We start from the raw sequence: 21,804 nt of genomic DNA on the forward strand, positions 1-21,804 counted from the left end.
CGTTTGCCCTCGTCCTTTCCCACCTCTCTCTCCCCTGCCTGCCGCAGACGTCCTCCGCGAGGACCACCCGCCTCTTCCAGCTGCTGGAAAGCCCGCTGACCCAGACCCCGGGGTCGAGGGGAGGCCCCGTGTGCACACTGGGTGTCACTGGCCCAAGCGAGAGCCCGGGGCCGCCCGAGGACCAGGAGGCCGGTGGGGCGGCTCTCAGACGGCCTGGCCTCCATGTCGGGCCTCCACCCCAGACCGCCCAGCCCCGCAGGCAGAGCCGAGGCCGCAGGGCAGGGCTCTGAGGAACGCAGGCGGGGGTGAGGGAGCTGGGACCCCCACCCCTCCACTGAGGCCCCCCTCCCTGCAGCAGGCCTGTTTGCTCTTCTGCACCACCTTCAGCTCCCCGCGCCCACCAGCCCCCGGCTCCACCACCCTCCCCGCCCCCAGCCCCCCAGTCCACTGGGTTCCAGGCCTCGCCCTCCCTGACCCCTGCAGTCCAGAGTGGGGAGTGCGCAGGCCACCCCCCAGACGTCCTCAGACGCATGTACGAGAGGTAAGCGGCTGGCCCTGGGGTGCAGAGGCTGTCCTAGCCAGCGGAGGACCGGATCCTTCTCAGGAGTCTGGTGGGCTGGTCCAGGCGGCGGCCCCAGGTCTCCGCAGGGCAGGCTGCTTGGTGAAGGGGAAGGTGGGGCCCTGGGCCCTGGGCCATCTGTCTCCCGGAGGTGACGGGCCACTCTGAGTTGTCCGGTCCGTGGTCTCCGACCTCCTGGAGAAGCTGACTGTGTCCTCAGGAGGGTCACCACTGCTTAGCCCACCTTCTGCCCCACCCCCACCCCATGGGGGGTTTTTCTCTCATTTATTAACTCAGGCTCAGTCACCCTGACTGCAATTCCTGAACAGACCAAGAGTAGTCTCCCCACTGCAAGTCCCCGCTGGCCCACGTGGCCTTGAACATGCCCGTCCGTAAAGTGGGGCCGACGGGGCCTGTGTGCGGCCCCAGACGAGGCGGAGCCGATGGCCGGGGAGGGCAGAAGGGTGCCCTCCCGCCTCCCCAGGGGTGCCTGTCCCTGGGAGCCCCTCCTCTGTCCGCAGGGTCTCGGGGCCTCTCCCGGGTCAGCTCCCTTCCCATGAGACTTGGCGCGTGTGCGTTTGTTGCGAAGCCCCGGCCCTCACTGTGCCTGGGCTGATGGTGGTCAAAGGTCACATGGTGACTGACCCGGCCTGTGCCCTGCGGCCTCCGGGGCTGCGAGCACCTGATGTGTGTCCAGCTCCTCTTCGAATGTCTTCCGTGTCACATGTGTCCGTAGCTACCATCCATCCCTTGGCCTTAGCTTTGAAATCTGGAGATTATATGCAAACGTGTGTGAAGGCTCGTGAATATGGATGACACTGGAATTTTATAAATCCTAAAATAAAACCCAAACTGGATACAGTGTGCTGAGACTCGTCTTATCACGCCCTGCCGAGCTCAGTCTCAGGGAACCAGGTGTGTCTGGCATGCTCTGGAGGGTCACTAGGCACCCACAGATGCTTGGTGCGGCCCCCCAGCTGGCACAGGGTCCTCAGTCCTGAACCAACGGCCTCGCAGGAGCCAGGGTGCTGGGAGGCGTCACAGTTGGGGGCAGACGGTGACCCGACACCTTCCAGGGCACCAGGGGGTGGGGACGAGAGTTTGATGGCAGCCAGGTAGGATGGCTAAGTGGTCTTCATTCAGGGGGCATCACACAGCAGAGTGCTGTCAGGAAGGCTCATGGTGGTGTGCCCCCCAGAAGAGGTCACACCTAGGGGTCCCGACCCTGAGGCCAAGGTGTGACCACTTCAGGCGGGAAAGGAAGGCGGTGGGGGCAGGCCCTGCCAGGCACCACACCCCAGTGACCAGGGCTGTATCTTTGTATGAATGCTGGTTACGCTGGTGTGCTCACTTCATGCAAGCCCAAGATTTCTTACGTCTCCGTAAGTGAAAGAAAGTGAAGTCGCTCAGTCGTGTCCGACTCTTTGCGACCCCGTGGACTGCAGCCTACCAGGCTCCTCTGTCCATGGGATTTTCCAGGCAATAGTACTGGAGTGGATTGCCATTTCCTTCTCCAGGGGATCTTTCCAACCCAGGGATTGAACCCAGGTCTCCCGCATTGTAGACGCTTTACCGTCTGAGCCACCGGGGAGGTAGACGTCTCCAGAAGTTTACTTTTGAAAGTCTGAAACAGCAGAAACCACCACCTGGGAGAAAACGCCTGTGGGTCTTGTAACAAGGACACGTGCGCAGCCCACTGCCCACACACAGAAGGCCGGCTGGCTTTCTGGACCCTGTGTGAGCAAGCAGCTGCCCCTAGTCTCAACCCCCTCCCTGCTCAGGAAATAGTTGGTGCTGCCTGAGGCCCGGACCTGTGGGTTTTATGAAGGCGTCGACTGGCAGTTCTGGGGAGGAGCTCGGCGGACTGCAGTGTGTCCAAGCAGTTTAAAAACCACGTGTCCATTTTCACAGTGCTGTGCGCCCTGAGGAGCGCTCCCCTGAGGGAGTCGCAAGTGGGCACTGTCTCCTGGTGTCTGTGCCGCGGGGCTTGCAGCCAGAGAGCAGAGGACAGTGAGCAGCCGGCAAGGCTGGGGGTGCTGTGTGATCAGCGCTCAGAGGAGGCAGACGCAGGGCGCTCACGAAGACAGGCGGTGGGTGAAGTCCAGCTGCAGGTGCCGTGAAGCTCCCCGTCCTGAAGACGACCCCATGCAGACAGACGGGAAGACTTGGAGAAGGAGATCTACCAACACGGGAGTGAATGTCCTTTCCTCTCATTGCTTCAAGGAATAAAGTTCAGTCTCCCTCCAAACCTTCCCCATCGAGGCACTCGCCACCGTGAGGCTGCTGCTGGCCCCAGGCTGGCGGGAGCCCGGTGCTGCCACAGGAAGCGCTGGAAGGGCTGCTCAGAGGCTATGGACAGGCTGGAAGGGAAAGGCACCCGAACTGCAGGCCTTGTCAGAGGAGGGGACTGCAGGGGCCCTGGGGCGGGGTGAGCAGACTCAGCTGTGGCCCAGAACAGTCTGGGTTGGGGCTGCCAGCTGGGGTATGTGAGGGGCAGGCCAGACAGCCGGGCTGGCGGGAGAGGGGACACCACCGTTTGAGAGGCAGCAGATACAGGGAGGGCCATACGGAAGACCCCAAGTCCATCAGCTTGAGGGGAGATGAGCCCCATTCAGGGCTGAGGGGGGCAGACGTGTGAAGCCGGTGGAGGCCACCTCCTGTGCCTACAAGGCCAGGGATGGGGGAGGGGGGCAGGTGAAGGCGGGAGAGGCCAGTGAAGGGTGGGGGCACGATGTGAGGGGGGCAGCACCTTAGCTTTGGAGCCATCCTGCCTGGGTGAGGGGGGAGGTGAGGCTGGGCGGGAGATGGCAGGGAAAGCTGCCCCTAAGCACCACGTGCCCGCCTCCAGGTCCCTGGCTGGAGACAGTGGGCCATGGGGCCAACTCATGCCAGGGCCTGGGAGGCAGAGGGGCCGGGAGGGGGCGGTGGCCTCTGAGGTGGGAAGCCTTTGACAGCATCACCCTCCACCCCTCCTCCAGGGCCCTAAGCCGCCTCCTGTGGGGCGAGCTGTGACTCCAGCTCCTGGCAACCTAGGCTCTGGGCCCGGACTCATCTCTGAGCCCAAGGCTTGGTTCTCTTTTGCTCCAGTTGTTCCAAAAAGAGCCTGTTTTCAGGAAAGGGCAGAGGAGGAGCATCGTGATTAGGCTCTGACCACGGCAGAGTGCGGGCGGGGATGGGGGTGGGGGCTCACCTAGCTCTCAGCCAGCGTCTGCTTGGCACTGTAGTTCTCCCGCTTCACCTGCTCGCCACAGATTCAGGGATGTCGGTTTCCATGAGATCGGGGAGCCGCCAGTGCAGAACACCACGTGCTGGGTGGGAGCAGCGGTGTTGTGGGGTGGCCACACACCCCCACCCCTTGGCACAAGTCCCAGGGTGGGGCCAGAGGTGGGAAAGGGCTCCGCAGGCGTGGGCTGAGCTGGACAGCAAGCTTCAGTGCAGGAAAGGAAACTCCAGGAAGAGGCAGAGGCCGCAAGGCAGACCACCCCAGCTTCCACGGACCCTGCAGTGCCCAGGGCCCTCTGGACAGAGGCCAGGCCGGGAGGCGAAGACGCAGAGGGCCGCTGTCTGCCCGCGGGCGTACAGCAGGGGCGCCGGCCCCGCGGCCTCCGCCGCGCCCACCCCGCGGACCACGCGCTGACCTTGGGTGGAGCCCTGGGGTAGCAGCGGGGCCCAGCATCCTGCGGCCCTCGGCACCACGAACACCGTGACGAAGGCCGAACAGACGGCCCTAGAGTCCAGTAGGTCCGGGAATAATGTCCATCATCCTCCCCGAAGGCCTGGTACCTGCGGGAGCCACGCGGCGGTGGGGGGCAGGCTGAGGTGCGAACGCCCTTCTCAGCCTGCCACCCGCTCCCCGTCGCCGGGCTCAGCCCGCGGGCGCCGGGAGCTCCGACCCCGCCCCGGCTGATCCCCTCCCGCAGAGCAGCTCCGGAGGCGGGAGTGAGGGGCGCCAGGCCCTCCCAGCCTGGCCCCTCCGGCTGTCGCCCCGCCCCTCTCGATGCCGCCCCGCCCCTCCCGTGGGAGCCCCGCCCCCGGCGCCCTCACGGGCAAGGGCGGCTGCTTGCAACGCTGAAGGCGGGCTGGGTGGCGCCAGCGTGAAGCCGGCGAAGCGGCGCAGGTCGCTGGCCGGGCTCCACTGGTAGTGGGCGCGCGGCAGGAAGGGGGCCGAGAAGGCCAGCAGGAACGCCCGGGCCGCCGGCGAGTGAGCGCGCGGCCGCGCGCCCCGGCCGGCCCGCTCTCCCGGGTGACCGCCCCCGCCGCGCCCCGAGCTCACGTTGCTGATGCCCGCCAGGTGCGGGATGCCTCCAGCATGCGGAACCAGATGCCCATGTCCAGCGCGCGCTCGGCCACCCGGCGGATGAACTGGCGCGCGTCCAGGTGGATCTCCACCCAATTGCTGAGCAGCGCGAAGAGCGGCGCGAGCGGGCAGGCGGCCCCGAAGGTGGTAACGAAGCCGAACTGCAGGACTGCGGGGATAAGGGTCACCGTCAGGCCCTCCGGTGGCCACGGCGCGCTACCCTGACTTCCGCCCGCCGGGTTTCATCCGGTGATAAGGACCACGCGCACCTGAGACCAGTGGCCAGACACTGCCCACCGTAAACCCTTCACCACGCCCTTCAGGGAGGCGTGGGACCACCCCTGCCTGTGCCCACAGTCCCTGCTTTTACTCACCCCACAGGCTCCAAGGCATGGCCCCCTTCTCCCGGAAGCCTCCCCGGAATGCTCTCACAGAGCTGGGTGTGTTTCTGGCTGGTCCCCGGCCTCCCCCTGCCGCCTGTGGTCTGGAACTTTAACTGTCCTTCCCGGGCTGTGCCCGCCCTGTGGACTCGTGGCAAGATTCTAGGAAGGGGCTCCTTGAAAGGGGCTCCTTGCTCTTATGTAAGATTCCTAAGGAGAGCCTGGGGCCCGGCGGCCTTCCGTCCAGTGGTCGCCCGCTCACGTTATGAAGAAGCACGTCCCTCCCTGTGTGCCTTCTGCCCTCTTCCTCCGCAGAACGAAGCCACTGGCGTCACCGCTGTTGCTCTGGCCGCCGGAGGCTCAGAGCAATGCCTTGCTCAGATGCAGCACTTTTGACTGTGCAGCGGTTCTCCCCTCTGTCATCAAACAGAAGGGCTGCGTGAGACACAGACCCTGGCCTCAAAAAGTGCAGCCACCCCATCCATGCGGGGGATAAACCCCGAACACAGGCCCCCTCCTGGCAAGGGCACTGGAGGGTCCAGCAAAGAGTGTGGGCATCGAAAAGCTGTCCAGAGAAGCCCAGTTCCCCAGTGCTGCCTCCGTGCAACCTCGCCCCGGCCAGAGCACCCTCACTGCTCTCCTCACGCCCTGCGCAGGGCTCTGGCCCCGGTGTTCAGGGGCGGGAGGAGATGAAGGCCACTCCAAGTGAGCCCCATCGGGGGCCCCAGGTCCTCTCTGAGTCCCTGGACCTGGGGCGCTGCCCCTCCTGCCCTCAGCCAGCCTTTCTTGAGTGCTCCCCGCCATGGCCCCTACCATTCGTTTCCTGATCTCTCCAGGCCTGACTCCATCAGGGCCCCCCTGTCATACCCATCCTTACATTGTGTTTCAAGGCAGCTGCAGACAGGAATGCTGAGGCTGGCAGGCCCTTTGGTGGTGCAGTTACCCTTCCCCATGTCGCTGGTGGTCATGGCACCTACCGTGGCCCCTGCCTATCTCGAAGAAGTGAAGTGAAGTTGCTCAGTAGGGTCCGACTCTTTGCGACCCCATGGACTGTAGCCTACCAGGCTCCTCCATCCATGGGATTTTCCAAGCAGTAGTACTGGAGTGGGTTGCCATTTCCTTCTCCAGGGGATCTTCCTGACCGAGGGATTGAACCCAGGTCTCCCGCATTGTAGACAGACGCTTTACCGTCTGAGCCACCAGGGAAGTCCGTCTCGAGGTACCTGTCAAATAGGCCCTCGAAGGGCAAAATCTGGTAGTCCACCTCCCAGGGCTCCTGCCGGCCTCCAGGGAAACCCCTGCCTTCTTCTTCTGGGAGCAGAGCCGGAACCCTTGCCAGCAGCCTTTGGCTTCCTGGAGACAGAAACACCAGGAAGACGGCCCTGAGGGCATCTGAGCCCACCCCTGGGGCCCATGGTGGGCAGAGCGAGGGGCAGGCCTTCGGCACCCGTGTCCCCCTGGTGGGGCAGCGTGCCAGCCTCCCCCTAATCTCCCTGAGGCAAGTCAGCGCTGCTCAGAGGAGGCGGCAGGAGCTACGTCAGGAGGGAGCGGATGAGGGAGGACCCCAGGATGTGAGTGTGTGGGCACTTCGCTGCCCACACTTGCACTCGTCCAGCTACACCCTGTCTGCTGTAATCTTGAATTCAGCTTCCCAGCACCGCCTGCCCTGAGAGTCAGGGCCACACCACAGAGGGCACGTGGCTGGGCTAAGGTCTGACAGCGTGGTTTGTGGTGCCCAGGAGTCTCCAGGGAGATGAGGTGTGCAGGGGATGGTGAGGGTCCAGCTTGGGTCCAGCCTTGGGCCGGATGTGAGGCATCCCTGGGCGGTCAGTGCAAGGGCTCTGGCCTGGGCAGGGCTGCGGTCCCAGGTGCCTTGATTGCGGCCACAGTAGTGCCAGTGGGTGGAACCGGGGGATGGGACTCCAGTGTCCCCATTAGGGCACCGGAATCCTGGGGCCTCCCCTTGCTCCTCCCTCCCCGAAGAATGCCTGGCCCAGCCCCAGTGGGCTACACACAGGATGGACCAGTGGTTGGGGCAGCACCCAGGAACCCAGGCCTCCTGCCCTCCAGAGGCAGTTCCGGGGCAAGAGACCCCAGTAAGAGCCTGCAGCAGCAACACAGGGTCGGGGCATCGGAGAGCCTATGGGCCAGTAGCTGGGTGGAGCCTCCCCTGCACGTGCCCGAGTCGCTGGGGTCCAGGTGGGCTGGACTTGCCTTCCCCACAACCTCTTCTCCCAGCGGGGCTGGCTACCCCAGCCACTCCTGGGTCCCACGGTCCCTGGATGATTTCCAGGCAGATGGGGTGGGGTGGGAGACTCACCCCGGGGAGCAGAGGTACAGGAATCTCATGGATGGTGTTGATGACCTGTTTGTCCACCAGGATGACCAGGAGATCCTGGGCCAGCTCGGCAAGGCAGCCCCCAGCTGCACACTGTGGCGCCCGCCCTTCAGGTTAGCTTGTGGGAGGGACCAGCCTCAAGGCACCTGTACACTTCCGGGCCTCCAAGGTGGCCCCTGCCACGCCCTCACGTTCCTTTCAGACAGGCCAGGGGCACCTTGAGGCCTACAGAGACCCTCCTTCCCTTCCTTCCCCATCCTGACCTCATTCAAGCCTCCGCAGTCTTCCCCAGGTCTAGCGGGCAGATGTTATGGGACATCAGAGGCATGGCCGTGTGGCACCCTGGGCTCTTTGGGGAACCACGTGGAGTCACATGGGGTTGACCCTAGCCTGTGGATCCGAGGCAGACCCAGGATGCAGGCAGGCCTCACCAAGCGGGGACCTGATGACGCCAGTGAGAGGCGGGTCCGGGGCTCTTAGGGGGAACCTGTGGGACAACATGCCTTGTGCTGGGTATTAAGCTAGAGGATGTTGTCTTGGGCTCTTGGGACGTCAGCCCACACTGCAAGATGTCTTCCCTACCAGGAGAGGAGAATCTGCCTGAAGAATCTGCCTGAAAACACAGCCAGTGCTGGGAAAGCAGTGCAAAATTGTTCAAACACCTGGTTCCAGTCAGCCCTGAGCTCACAGAGCCTCCTGTGTTTTCAATAGAGGAGCCCACGAAACTGCATTTTTTTGCTGGAACCATTTTGAGTTGGGAACTTTTCCTGTTGGTAACTGTAGGCTGCTTGCCTGCAGTGTGCCATGCGCAGTCCTGCCCTGAGTCTCAGCCCATCTGCCCTGTCTCCCCAACATGTGAGCCTGGAGAGGGCTCCTTAGGGACAGCCCCTTCGCAGGGAGCTGTCAGACTGGGTCGCAGCTCTGACCCATGGAAAGTTGCTGTTCTCCCTCCTCCTCCAACAAATGGGAGCAGAGGGGCTTTCAGGGGAGGTGTTCCACGGCAACTCCTGGACCCCTACCTGTGCCTCCTTGGCCCTCAGCCAGGAAGGGACCAGATGGTCATCTTGAGGGTTTTTCTACAATGTCTCAGGCGGGTTGGGGCAGGGTTGAGCTCACAAGCCCACAAGCCCACAAGCTCACAGGTGGTGACCCCCTCTGGAGTGCTCCTAGGAGCACCTCCTTCTGCACAGCCCTTGTCCCCTGTGTGCTTCCCAGGGTGACATCCGCACCCGTGAACTGATCCTGGGCCTTTCCTTGGGGTCTGCTCTTGGGGACCCCGCACAACAGCAAGGCTTCATCCTGCAGGAAACCAGCTTCCGCTATCCAGAAAACAGTTCCCTGTCTCTCAAAGCTGCAGGTGAGCCCGCTTGTGCTGACGTGGGGGCGGGGGCGCCTTGGGGAGAAGCCCCGTGGGGGGCCGTCAGCCTCTGCACCTCCAGCTTGCTGACCGAGCTTGCGGCAGCGACGGCGGCTCACGGCCCATGCCAGTGACTGGGGCTGGGTTCGGGTGCGAATCGGGTGCCAACGGGGACAGGCGGATTGTGAGCTTCTGAGGACAGCTGTCTGAGTCGGGCCCAGGGAGGGCCACCGCCGGCTCTCCGCGCTCACCTCCTCGTTGCGGACCCCGAGCAAGGTGTAGCAGTTGCCGGGGTAGCCGCCGAACCTGGGGAGAGCCAAGCCTCCGTTCCCCCGGCCGCCCGCCGCCCAGCTGGCGGAACCACAAGGTGGGCACGGCGGGCATCGGGGAGCGACCCCTGTGCCAGCCCACCTCGCCCGAGCGTCTGGGCGGTGTCAGGGCCACAGGGGGCGGGGCGCGGGCGTGACCGCCGTGTGAGGCGTGGCCGGGCCACGCGTGGTAGGGCGGGGCCAGGGCTAAGGAGGGGCGGGGGCCAGTTTGGGAGCGTGCGGGGCCGGGACAGGCTGAGGAGGGGCGGGCCAGTAGGGAGTAGGCGGGGCTTGGGTGGGGCGGGCTGAGGCGGAACGGGGGCGTGACCAGGGCGGCCCCCAGTGGGCGTGGCGGGCTGAGGGGCGGGGCTAACTTGGCGTGGGCGTGACCTGGGAGGGGACGTGGGCGTAGCGGGCCCGGATGGGCGGGGTATGGGCGGGGCGGGCAGGTGTGGCCGGCGCAGGCGCTAACCGGCTCTTGCAGAAAGCGGTGTAGAAGCGGCGAGTAGAAACTGAGGAACTGTAAGATGGACACCCTGCGGGTGAAAGCGCCCTCGGACTCGACCTGGGCGCCCCTCTAGGGCACAGCGAGTGCCTGCGTCAGACACCTCCCCGGCGCAGGGAGTGAGGAAAGGGCCTGCCCCCGGGCGTTCAAAGAGATCCGTTCAGGAAAGAAGGGAGGGCGCGTTTCCGAAGCTCCGACTTCAGGACCTTCTGGAAGCGCTCCGCGGGTAGAGGAGGAGCCAGGCAAGTGCCGGTAAGAATTAATACGTTGTGGCTCCGGAAAGCGGGCTGGGCACGGGTCTGGGGCGCTGGGCGCCGGAGGTGCCTGGTAAGGAGGCGCTGAGACGGAGGCGGGCCCCAAGAGGCCGGCTGGAGGACACTCCCAGGCCCCGCCGTTGCAGGGACACTGTGGGCGGTTCCCCAGGGCTCTGTCCCTGGCCTCCCGCACGCTGTCTGCCCCGCACTCTGCCCTAGTCTCCCCGGTGTGCGCTGGGCTCTGTCCCGTCCCGAGACCAGGGCTGCAATTCGTGCAGCTCGTGGACGGATGTATTTGTCCTTAGGAAACGGAAGTGGGTCACAGAAGAGGGGGCGCCCCGCCCCCCGCCGAGGCCCCGCCTGCCGGGAGCAGGAGCTCCGCCCCTGGCAAAGGTCATGAGGAAGGAGGCTGGGCATACGCAAAGGTGGGATCGAGCCTCAGGAGTCCCCCTGGAAATTCTCGAGCATCTGCCCCCCAAACCAGAGTCTGCCTACTTTCTGCTTTGTGCTCTCACCTACACCTCTGACTTTACGGGGGGCTGTCCCCCACTACCTCTCTCTGAAAAAGGAGTTAACTTATACCTCCAGTTAATAAAGTTCCTGCGTGTGATAGTGTTTCAACCTACAAACTCCTTTGGAAATCCTCTAGCCTGCCTGAATAGGTTTTTCCGGCCACATGTGATTGCTCAGAGCCTCCCGACTGTGAGAGGTATGAGATGTTCTAAACTGTCTAAATACAGAGTCCTTTGAGCAGTTAAAAGATTGATTAGAAATTGTATCGGTGAAGGGTTTTTCACTTATTGGGCCAATGTTTGCTGCTAAGTCTCCATACCCCTTACCTACTGTGTCCTTGGCAGTGTATTGATTGATTTAATGGGTGTATAGAAATGTAAGTAGAAGCCTCAATGTTTGTAACCTTGGACCCTTGAGTTAATTCTTTTCTTGATTGAGCCCACCTCACCTTTGCCCTATAGGAACGCAGCTTTGTCCAATGCTTTTTGGAGGCTGGCGCCTGACTTTAGAATAATCACCTTTAGAGAAAAATAAGTTTCTTAAAATGTTAACAGGCTTCCTGGCCAGAAGATGATGTAATTCACCTGAACTCTTGTATGTGATAAGTTTGAAAGCCTGGCTTTGATTAGGATCAGGAACTGCTGTCCTTGCATGACACCATCCCTTCCCCCATTATCCTCTATGCACAACTTAAGGTATAAAAACTACTTTGGAAAATAAAGTGCGGGCCTTGTTCACTGAAACTTGGTCTCCCCATGTCGCTCTCTCTCTCAAATTCTGGCTGAGTCTCCATCTGGAGTGCGGAACCCGCCATGCTTACTAATTATGCCTGGGCTTCTAAGATCCGACTGAGGAGGCCTCAGTGTCTCCTCTCCTTCGGGAGAACGGAAGGACGCCTGCGGCCTACGTAAGTGGTGCAAACTTCTTGTCTTGAAGTTTTATTGGTCTCCCGCGTAAACCAAGCTACTCAGCCTCTTTTCTCCACTGAATTTCCTCACTGAGCTATCCTCATTCTATTACTCTTCATATCTTTGATAAATATTTAAATGAATAGGTCGCCAACGTCGTCTCTCCTTCGAATACCCTGGATCAGCTGGGGCTGGACCCCGGCACCCGCCCACTGCCGTTTAAGGGGCTTGGGGGGAGGACGGGACACGTCCCAGCGGCGCCTCACTGGATCAGCCGGGGCTGGACCCCGGCACCCCCCCACTGCCGTTTAAGGGGCTTGGGGGGAGGACGGGACACGTCCCAGCGGCGCCTCACTGGCCAGCGCCCAGTGCTCTCGGCACTCACCCCGTCTCGTCAGGACGTGCGCCCGGGCCACGTAGATCTTGGAGAGCATGAGGATGAAGACGAGGTGCACCACGGACCCCGTGAGGCTGGTGATGCGCGAAGCCTATGGGGGACGGCAGGGTGATGGAGGAGGGAACCAGAGCCCACCACCCAGCCAGCCAGCAGGAGCAAGGATGGAAGCTCACCCAGGCTGCGAGGATGCTGTTGTCTGGCCCGGACACCAGCATGGCCGTGAGGGCCCGGTACACAGTGATGGGCACCAGGCACAGAGCACCATGGCCACATGCGGGGCAGCGGGTGCATGAGCCTTGCGGCTGCAGCCTGACACCCCAGCACCCTCAGGGCACAGCCGCATGCTGTCCCACTCCCAGACCAGGCTGTGCGCCCGGCCTCTCCTGGCGGGTTGCTGGGCAGCGAGTGGTGGCCGGCAGGGAGATGAGGGGTGGGCAGTTCCTTAGAGTTAGAGGTGGGCGACTCAGCGACCTCTGGGCAGCACAGGGGCCTCTGTGTCTTGTTGTCAGCCAACCCCCATCTCACTAGCTGAAACTGGGAATTCTTGAGATCTCCGAAGGGGGTCAGTTAGGAAGTCCCTCTGACTAGAGGGCAAGACAGGGTGAGGGGACCTGTGCTTGAAGGATGGCCCAGGCCCCTGCCCCACACGCACCTGCCTCTTATGGCCCAGATTCCTAGCTCAGCCCCTCCCTGGAGCCCAGGAACACCGTGGCCTTTCTGAGGACAGCGAGGGCCTCCTGGGTCCCAGAGACAATATCACGCCCTGCCCCACAGCGGGGAGTGGGGGCTACTGCTCACTGAGGACAGCGGCCTGATGGGCAGCGCCCGGCAGCGGGGATCCTCACCATTGTCAGGACCACCACGGAGTTGGCCAGCACCTGGCGCAGGCGGCTCCTCTCAGGGCAAGTAGGGCTCGTCCTCAGCGGTGGTGGGATTCAGTATTGTGGGAGCTGAGGCGCAAAACTGGGGCCGCGGCCGCTCCCAGCGGGGGAGGGGGAGTGCTCAGCGGGGTGCGTGCTGGGGGCGGGGCCTCGTCGGGGCACCGCCCACCTCGAGGTCCCCGGAGTTCCAGCAGCCTCGGCTGTAGGCCAGCAGGCGCTCATCCGCTTCCAGGAGCTGCACGGCCCACAGCGCCGTGAACAGACTCAAGAAGACCGCGCCTCCGTGGCCAGGGAGCCGCCGGCCTGGACGGGGCAGCGGGGCCCCCCGGGCTTGGGACTGGGCCCTTTTCTCCCTCCTGCCCCGCCTTCGAGGAATGCCCCCCAGCCCCGTCCCTCGCCTGCCCACCGTTGTACCCTGGAGGCGGTGACCGTCTGGTGCGCAGGAGGCAGCGGTGTTGCCGCAGAACCTCCCCCACCCCCGACTCAGGATGAGATGAGCCTGGGGACTTGGGTTGACGCTGCAGTGGGTGACACTTTGCGGCACTGGGTTGGGGGGACTCGGGTTGACGCTGCAGTGGGTGACACTTTGCGGCACTGGGTTGGGGGGACTCGGGTTGACGCTGCAGTGGGTGACACTTTGGGGCACGGGGTTGGGGGTGACTGTGTTTTGCTCATGGGGGCCAGAGGATGGACTGTAGTGGCTTGAACTGTGCTCCTGAGAAGACATATCCTCCTGTACACACGTTCTGATGGGAAGGCCATCAGAATACAGCCTTCCTTGGAAGAAAGGCCTTTGCATGTGTGATTAGGATAAGGAGCCCCCGATGAGAGCACCAGCGACAAGCCCTTGTAGGAGGAGGAGAGACAGACGTGGCCTGCACAGAGGGAGAGGCCACGTGAAGACGGGGGAGATGGGAGCGGCGCGGCCACAAGCCAGCGGCGTCAGAGCCCCAGAGCCACTGGACATGGGGCGGGCGCCCCGCACCTTCTCCAGAAGGAACCAGCTGCCACACCGGCAGTACTGGATCCTGCCTGCAGAACTGTGAGAAAAGCAGCTTGTTTTTGTTTTTTTTTTGCAGCTTGTTGTTTTAACGCCCATTTGTGGTCATTTGTTAGGGCAGACCTAGGACACTGGCAGAGACAGGTTCCCAGCAGGGTGCTGAAGGCGTGTCTGTCTGTGGGTCCATCCTGGGCTCCGAAGCTCCGGCCCAAGGAGTGTGGGTGCGGGCCTCGCAGCTGCGCTCAGGGAAGAGCTGACCCACCCTGGAAGTGTAAAGGCTGAGGAAACCCGCAGCCTGAGGACTCTGTGCCTGAGGGCGGCAAGGTCTGTGTGCTCGGGGTCCTGCGCTTGACCTTCCTGGCTGCCATTCCTAATAGCAGGAGGAACAGGAGGAGCTCCCACGGCGTCTCCCGCCCAGCTGCTCCGCTGAGCACTGCGGGCCGGGGGCCAGCCGGCCTCAGCCGGTGGGGACACTGCCTCCTGGGTGAGTAACGCACAGGGTGCTCAACCTTGCGTGGTGCCGAGCGGGGCTCCCCAGAGGGGTGTGGCCGGACCAGGGAGCAGGGGACTGCCCTCCACCCTCGCCTGCCCACCCTCCTCTCTGGACCAGGGCACAGGTGAGGGAGAGCAGCCAGAGGGGCAGACCGGGCAGAGGGGGCACAGCTCCAAGCTGTCTCCACCACTCACGTGCCTGCCTTCACCCCAGCCCTGCCCTCTGTCTCCCTGCTGTCTTTGCCAGGCCCAGCATTTCTTTTAAAAAGTGTATGCAACGATAATTCTTGAGATAACTTTTTGACATTTCAACTGTATATTAAGATAAAAGCTAGCCTCTGTCACTTGCTCACGATAAGAAACGTTGACACTATTGTGAGAAACGAGGGCACGTGCCAATACAATTGACGGAAGGACACACCTGCCCACTTGTGTCTGCCCGGGAGCACACATATCTACCTGCCAGTCTTCCAGCCCAGTCCCGGGGCCCTCCGTGACCTCTGGGGGCTGGGGGGGGTGCTCCATGCTCACCTCTACCCCCAGCTCTGCCCTGGGCCTGGCACCTGGGAGCCCCTCCAACCACACACCCACCTCAGGAGACACGGGGCCAGCCTGCGAGCGGAGGGCAGAGGACGCTTACGTGGGTGTATCTGAGGACACCATGATGCAGCCCACCAGGGACATCCGTGTGCCCACCACCGCCGCTGGCAGGAGCCAACCTGCGTAGAACCCTCAGGGGATACTGGCGTCGCCTCTGGGTGGTCTGGGTGGGCCTGGTCTCCACGGCTGGGCTGAGCCCTGGAGAGGTCTGCACAGCTGCACGACCTGCAGGGAGCCCCGCAGGGGTGGGGTGGGGGTGTTGCAGGGCCTTCCGGGAGGAGGCCGCAAGGGGATGCCCCCAGGCAGCTCTCCTGGCAGCTCTGGGCAGCTCCGTCCCCGTGCCCTTGCCCCCCGACTCTGGACCTTTCCCCCTGTTGACCTTGGCTGCTGACCCCCAGGCTCCCGCGCCTCCTGGAACCCCCTTTCCTGAGCCTCAGTCACTTCCCATCTACACGCCAGGGATGGGGCCCCTCCTGGAGAGGCACCCTGCTGAGCAGACTCCAGTCCTGGAGGCTGGGGTCGTTCTTGACGCCTCCGGCTCTGCACCCAGCCCGCCGCAGCCAGGTCCTTTACGAGCACCCCGTCCGCCTCCCACAGGTCACCCCCAGGCCCGCCCCGGCCTGGCGTCTGGCCTTCCCTGCGTTGGCCAGAGTGACCTCTGAGATGCAAGTCTGTTGAGAACCCAGAGGAGGCCCTACCCATTGTGCCCCAGGGCCCTTGCCCTCCTGGGACCCTACCTGCCCAATGCCCTGTCCCCTGCTCGGGTCCACTGTGACCGTGGGTGGCCTCTCCTCTGTGTCCCCCAGTCAGTGTACAAGGCAGGCACAGCTCCCCAGCATGGCTCACACACTTGCTGTCCTTGAGGCAAAAAAGGGCTTCAGCAGCTGGGACGGTGGGAGCATGGCTGTGCAGGGCAGGGTAGAGTCGTAAGCAGAAGGAGGAGCCCAGGTGCCCGGGGCAGACAGCCAACCCCAGGGTGCCAGCCTGTCTGCAGGAGGCAAGGGGGCTGCTCTCCCCGGGCCCCGGGCAGGGGTGACCTCCTCCGGGGCGGGAGTTCCTGGGGTGGCCCCAGGCTTCTCGAGACATGCCTGGTGGGCTGGGGCATTGGGAGTCGAAAGGGGGGCCCCCCAGAACACCCATGGTGAGGGTTTACCAATGCACGGTTTATGGTGCAGGGAAGCGGCTGGGCAGGGCGGAGCTCGGCCAGGGCGCACTGGCCTTGGAGGAGTCAGCCTGGCTGCTGGCTGAACCCCCAGGCATGGCTCGTCCCTGGGGGCACCGATTAGCAGATGTCACCCTGAAGGCCAAGTCGGGCCCAGGAGGCCCTGAGGGCGTGGGCACGGGACTCACCGAGCCAGGCGAAGTGGAAGGCCACCTTCTCGCCAGAAGCCCTGCGCACGCGGCCCACGGGCTGCTGCTTGCCCCGCCTGCCCCGGCGGGCCCAGTCCGGAGCAGAACCTGCCGCTGGCTGAGGCCCGGGGCCTGCGGGTCCTGCAGGGGCGTCGCCAGGGCGCTGGGGACGAGGAGCTGTCAGGTGGGGAGACTGCAGGCAGGTGGAGGCGCCCTCCCCGCACCAGGCAGGGGTCTAGGTGTGGGGGCTTCAGGGCTGGGTGAGCCCCACAGGCCCCCCTGCCGTGGTGGACAGAGGGCAGACACCGCAGGGAGCAGGATCGCTGCTCCAGGGCAGGAGGCCCTTTGGGGTGAGCCGTCCAGGAGGGCCTCTCTGAGGAGGGCCTCTGTCCTGGGGCTGCCGGGGTCCAGTAACGGGCGGAGGAGGTACCTGGAGTGGCGGCCCCGGGGAGCCAGTGACTGCGATCTGAGCAGGCTCCCTGTCTCTGGGCGGGGGTCCTGCCGCCCAAGTGTGCAGACCGGCCAGAAGCAGGAGAGGTGCTCCCCAGCACAGTGGGCAGACCCCCAGGTCACACGGCAGGTGGCAGGCCCCCAGGTCACACGGAGGGGGGCAGACCCCCAGGTCACACGGCAGGGGGGCAGACCCCCCCAGGTCACACGGAGGGGGGCAGACCCCCAGGTCACACCGAGGGGGGCAGACCCCCAGGTCACACGGAGGGGGGCAGACCCCCGCCCACCTCCTGACCAGGCAGTGGACTCTTTGTCAGGGCTGGTGATAAGGTGGTTGAGTCTTGTCCAGCGGCAGCTGGTGTGGTGAGCGCCCCCTACTCGGCAATGCCCCGGTGACCTGGCTTTGTGAGGGGCGCGGGCAGCCTCCCGAAGGGGAAGCTGCCCAAGGAGCCAGACTGTCCCATCATAGGGGTGTCACAGCTGCCCCATGTCCCCAGGGCAGGACCTGGGGTCCTCCTCGCCTGGAAGCTCCCCCTCTAGCTCCTGCCCCCTACTTCTGCCTCCAGCCCCCAGGACTCACATCGTTCAGGGGAGGCTGCGCTGAAGACCCCTGCCCCCGGCAGCCAGTCGATCCCAAACAGGCTTTTCCTCTTGTGGCCCAGAGAGGCCTTGGCCAGGATCTCGCGCAGCTGGGAGTGGAGTGGGAGGCCTGTCACAGGTCGTGTGACCGTGCAGCAGGGACTCGCAGATCCTCCGGGCTGAGCCCACGACAGCCTCCTGGGGCCCGGTGATAGCGGTGAGGACAAGCCCCACCCGGCTCCCCGGGCACCGGCCTCCCCACTCCTGCCCTGCTCCCCGGGCACCGGCCCCGGAGATGGTGTTCTCACACTTGGCAGGCCTTGGCCTTGGCTGGGACGCTGGGCTCGTGGCGTTTGGCCTGGGTTTGACCTCACACCCCTGCCAAGCACAGCCCCTGTGCTGGCCCCTTGGTCTGGGCAGCCGTTCCCCCAACAGGAGGCCTGTGTCGGGAGGGGGGCCCAGGCCCTGCTGGGAAGTCCACGTGGCCCTGCTCTTTGGTCTGCAGGGGCCAGTTCTCCTGGGCAGACCCGTCCCAGCCCTCCCCCCACACCGGCCGGCCCTGCCTGCGGTTCTCAGGGATGCTGCCGCCGTGGGCCTTGGCCTCTGTCCTCACTGACCCACTGGACCCATACCTGCCCAGGCCCCATGGCCTTGGCAAGTCCTGCCAGTCCTTGAAAGTGACATCCACTGGGGCCCTGCGGGCCTGCGGGCCCCAAGCACGAGGTGGAGACAGGTTCCCAGCCACGGGGCCTCGCTGCTCTGGACAGCACAGGCCAGCCTTCCCGTGTCCACAGAGGCCTCTGCTGCCCGCTGGGGGCCCTGGGTCTGAGCCACAGGCTCTGAGCCAGGTTGGGACCCCCACTCACCATCTGTTGCCCGTGGCGCTGGGGAAGAAGGGGGCCTGGCTGTCCCCGCTACGGACCTGCAGGTGTGAAGAGCTCCCTGGGCCTCCGTCAGGCCTGCAGGGCGGCCTTGCCCCCAGCGACACGGGCGGCTCCCACGTGGGGCTCTTCCTCTCCTGAGGTCACGGCAAGTGCTTGGGTGGCACAGATAACCCCAGGGCAGGGTAGTGGCAGTGCTTGGGCAGATGAGTCCATGGCAGTCTGCATGCCCGGGGGCTCTGAGCGCGGCACCCAAGGCCTCTCTCTGGGCGGTGTCTGGCCAGTGGCTGACCGCAGGGCCTGCCCTGGACCCAAAATCTCGAGAAGCCCTGTGGAGGGGGCATGATTCTGCCCCCCAGCCCAGAAGGGAGGTGTCCTCAGCGCGGGGGTCTCTGTGCTAACCCAGGCCTGGGTGCCGCCGTAACCTGCATGCTGGGTGAGGCTGTGACCGGCTTTGGGGAGTCACGTGCCAAGGGAAGGACTCCAGGAACAGTGTGGACTGGCTTCTTGCATTTTGTGTGTGAGAGCCCCGGGGCACCTGCCCACCCACCGCTATCATGGAGCTGGGTGGGCGTGGGCCTAACATCCAGGCCCCGGGGTCGGAGATGAGCCCCCAGCACAGTTTCCCTGTTTGACTGATGCAGATGACATGGGCGGAAGCCCGCCCGCCTGAGACTCGCCCCCGGTCTGAGGGGAGAGTTCAGGGAGAACGGCAGGTTTTGTTCTCCTGCTTGGTGATTCTCTCACCTTCCCCGGGCCCGCCTGAGGCTGTTGGGGGCCGGAGGAGCCCCCTTACTGGACAGTTGGCTCACTGAACCGGCAGGAGTGTGACTCCAGGGCACGTTGGGCACGGCCTCAGCAGGCTGTTGGATGCCCAGCCGCTGCAGCAGGCCAGCCAGCCGGTTGGAGGCCCGGTTGGCATCTCCTGGAAGGGATGGTCACTTGCCCCACAACCCTGAGGGGACGTGGACGCCAGCGCTGTGGGGGTGTGTGGGTTTGCTCCCGCCCGCCGTGGCCCGGCTGTGGACCCTGTGTAGACCAGGTGAGGCCCCTCCCTCTCCGGGCCCTGGGCTCCAGGGCTGCTCTTCAGTCCCTTTGAGGCCCAGAGCCATCTCGGCAGGAAGGGGCAAGAGAGCGGTGGCCTCCCCTTGTCCACCCCCACATCACGACGGTCCAGGGCCGCCCACAGCCTGGGCCGCACAGCAGCCCCAGGCCTGCCCTCCCGAGGCTGGCCAGGAGCTGCGCCCCTCCCGGAGCCCCGCTGGCCGGGCCAGCCCTCAGCGGGAGGCCTGGGGGCTCCGGTCCGGGGGTCCAGGTGGCCTTGGCTGCTGCACATACTGCCCACCCCTCCCGAGTCCTGCCTCGGGGGGGGACCGCCCCTCCCCCGACTTGGCAGCAGGGCTTCTGGGAGCACCGTGGAGCGGGGGGGTCACAGGCACTCTCAAGGACACGGAGCGGGAGCCCCCAGGCTTGTGAACAGCAGCGTGGGGCACAGTCACAGGCGTCCCGTACCCGCAAGGGCAGCTTCCGACGCAGGTCCTCCGCATGGTAGCAGAGCACGGCCTGGGGGCACGCAATCCTCGTCCTGGACGTCAGGCGGCGCGGACCACGGGCTCCATGAGAGCCTGGGGTGCACACGTGTGTGCACAGGTGTGTGTGCCTGTGGCACGTGCGGGCGTCTTTGCGTGTGTGAGTGCACATGTGTGCATGCCTGTTGTGTGGGTGCGCTGTGTGTGTGCATGGGCGTATGTGTGTATCCATTCACACTGAGCAAAGAGGTATTTCTGCAGCTGAGGTAGAAACTCACCAGCGCCGTTTCAAACGTACGTGGTAAATAGCAGCGGGACCTGTGGACCTGCCTCTGGGAGCTGCGGAACTGTGACGGTCCCTGCAAGGCCAGCGGGGCCAGTAGCGCTCCTGAGCTCATGGGCAAGAACAGCTTCCGTGGGTAATGACCGCACGGCTGTGCCTTCGACAAGCCACGGGGCATCTGTTGACATCACGCACGTGCAACAGAAGTGCGCACATGGGCTGTGTGCGAACGGGAGGGTGTGGCCATGGCCGCGCGCAGAGGGGTCCCAGGCGCTCCTGGAGCCCTGAGCTGGGCACCTTCCACCCCAGGGCCCCACATCCCTTCTGAGCACCCCGGCTGTCCCACACGGCCCCCTCAGTGAGTCTCAGCTGCAGCTCCCGTCACAGCCCTCACAGCTCCCCCGAGGTCGAGGCTGAGGCCCAGCCCGGCCAGGCGCCCAGAGGTGGGCACACGCATCCCCGCTGGCTGAGACGCGTGCCGAGAGCCAAGGCCCCATCTGCTCTGAGGGCTGAGGGCGCTGGGCAGTGGGTGGCGGAAGCCACTCGTGCTGCCCCCGCGGGGTGCCCCGCGCCCACTTGGGGCGACAGGTCTGGAGGGAGGTCCGGCAAAGTGTGCGCCACCTGTTTCCATGACACAGGGCGGCTTTTCATGCCCTCTCTTCATTGGACTGTCGAGAGGGTCCCGATCACCAGGGGGAGTCCTGGCCCCAGTCCCCCGTGCGTGTCTGCTGGCTTCTACGTGGCTCTGGAAGGGAGCGCGGCCAGCCGGGGGCAGGGGGCAGGGGGCGGCGGCAGTGGGCGCACCCTTCCTGTTCCACAGGGCGGGAAATGGAACCCGAGGCGGAGGGGACCCACGCGGTCCATCAGCCAGGACCCTGCGATGCTGGTACCCAGGACGGCCAGGCCGGAAGCGCCCAGGACACCAGCATCCAGCGTTGATGAGGACAAGGTGGATAGCCCAGCAGCACAGGTACAGATGAGACAAGAAGGCTGTTCACGCCTGGGGACACGCAGAGCCCGCGCGTGTGCAGAAACGTCGCGCGTCTTTAGGAATCGGGGCGACGCGGATGCGGACCGCACCTCCGTTCCCTCGGCAGACTGTGGAGACTGAGGCCACCAAGTGTCCACAGGGGTTCCCGTTGACGGCGGAGCGTGCCCTGCACACACGTGGGCACTCACAGCAGCCCCGCCGGGAGGAGGTCGGACGTCCCCGCACACGAGGACAGAGGGAGACGGAGGCGCCTCACCCAGGGCCGCGGGCGAGCGCAGCCACTCCAGCGACGCGCGTGGCCTCGCGGCCACCGTGTCAGGAGGCATGGCCCCAAGTCCTTCCGTCAGGCTCAAGCAGACAAAGCTGGCTGTGTTGTTTGGTGGCGTGAAATGTGTGCAGAGACGCCCGAGAAACGGATGTGACTGACCTCAGGCCCAGTGACCCTGACGGCAGAGCCTGCCCCAGGGACCGGAGGCCGGTGGTCGGAAAGGAGGGCAGAGGACCGGGGGGCGGCCCAGGGGGTCGGGGCAGAGGACGTGAGGGGAGGGCGCTGCCTCCACCCGGCTGGAGCATCCAAGTGACACCGACTGTTACAGCCGACAGACTGCACGGGAACGAGTGTCTGTGAACAGAGAGAGTCAGGGTGACATGTTGCGTCTACACCAAAACTTTAACACTGGAGGTGGAGTGGGTGAACGCAGGGTGGCTCCTGAGTTTCCAGGGACCACGGGCTCTGGCTTCCTCGAGGAACTTGGCCTCCTGCAACAGGTAGGGGTTGATTACACCTGCCTGTGGTCAGTGGTTCCGCAGCCACCGGGGCTCACTGAGGGCCAGGCCTCCAGTGAGGCGCTGAGGCTTGATCTGACCCGTGGCTCTGGGCACCGTGCCCGCAGGCCTGTGGGGTGAGGTCGGAGGTCACGGAATGAAGGCTGAGCCTGGGCTCCACAGCCAC

The 21,804-nt window shown here is 64.6% G+C and overlaps 1 protein-coding gene across 1 annotated transcript; it reads right to left on the minus strand.

The window, feature by feature from the left end:
* Positions 1–3,687: 3,687 nt before the first annotated feature.
* Positions 3,688–21,178, minus strand: ANO7 (anoctamin 7). Its single transcript, XM_086394581.1, is given in 33 exon segments — positions 3,688–3,802; positions 3,805–3,846; positions 3,849–3,867; positions 4,253–4,287; positions 4,290–4,536; positions 4,569–4,864; positions 4,867–5,025; positions 6,437–6,526; positions 6,529–6,589; positions 7,575–7,667; positions 9,183–9,237; positions 9,712–9,738; positions 9,740–9,816; positions 9,951–10,051; positions 11,805–11,907; positions 11,990–12,077; positions 12,651–12,718; positions 12,720–12,794; positions 12,867–13,129; positions 13,960–14,177; positions 14,291–14,333; positions 14,336–14,367; positions 14,830–14,920; positions 16,140–16,235; positions 16,238–16,302; positions 16,968–17,044; positions 17,144–17,278; positions 17,719–17,871; positions 18,862–18,974; positions 19,489–19,612; positions 19,857–19,937; positions 20,717–20,959; positions 21,041–21,178. Coding segments are annotated over 33 exon segments (3,561 nt in total). The 3' UTR covers positions 3,688–3,749.
* Positions 21,179–21,804: the final 626 nt, after the last annotated feature.

Source organism: Bos grunniens, chromosome 3, assembly GCF_055505025.1.
Source record: "Bos grunniens cultivar Pamir isolate PY7600 chromosome 3, Bosgru_T2T1.0, whole genome shotgun sequence".
Classification (NCBI taxonomy): Eukaryota; Metazoa; Chordata; class Mammalia; order Artiodactyla; family Bovidae; genus Bos; species Bos grunniens.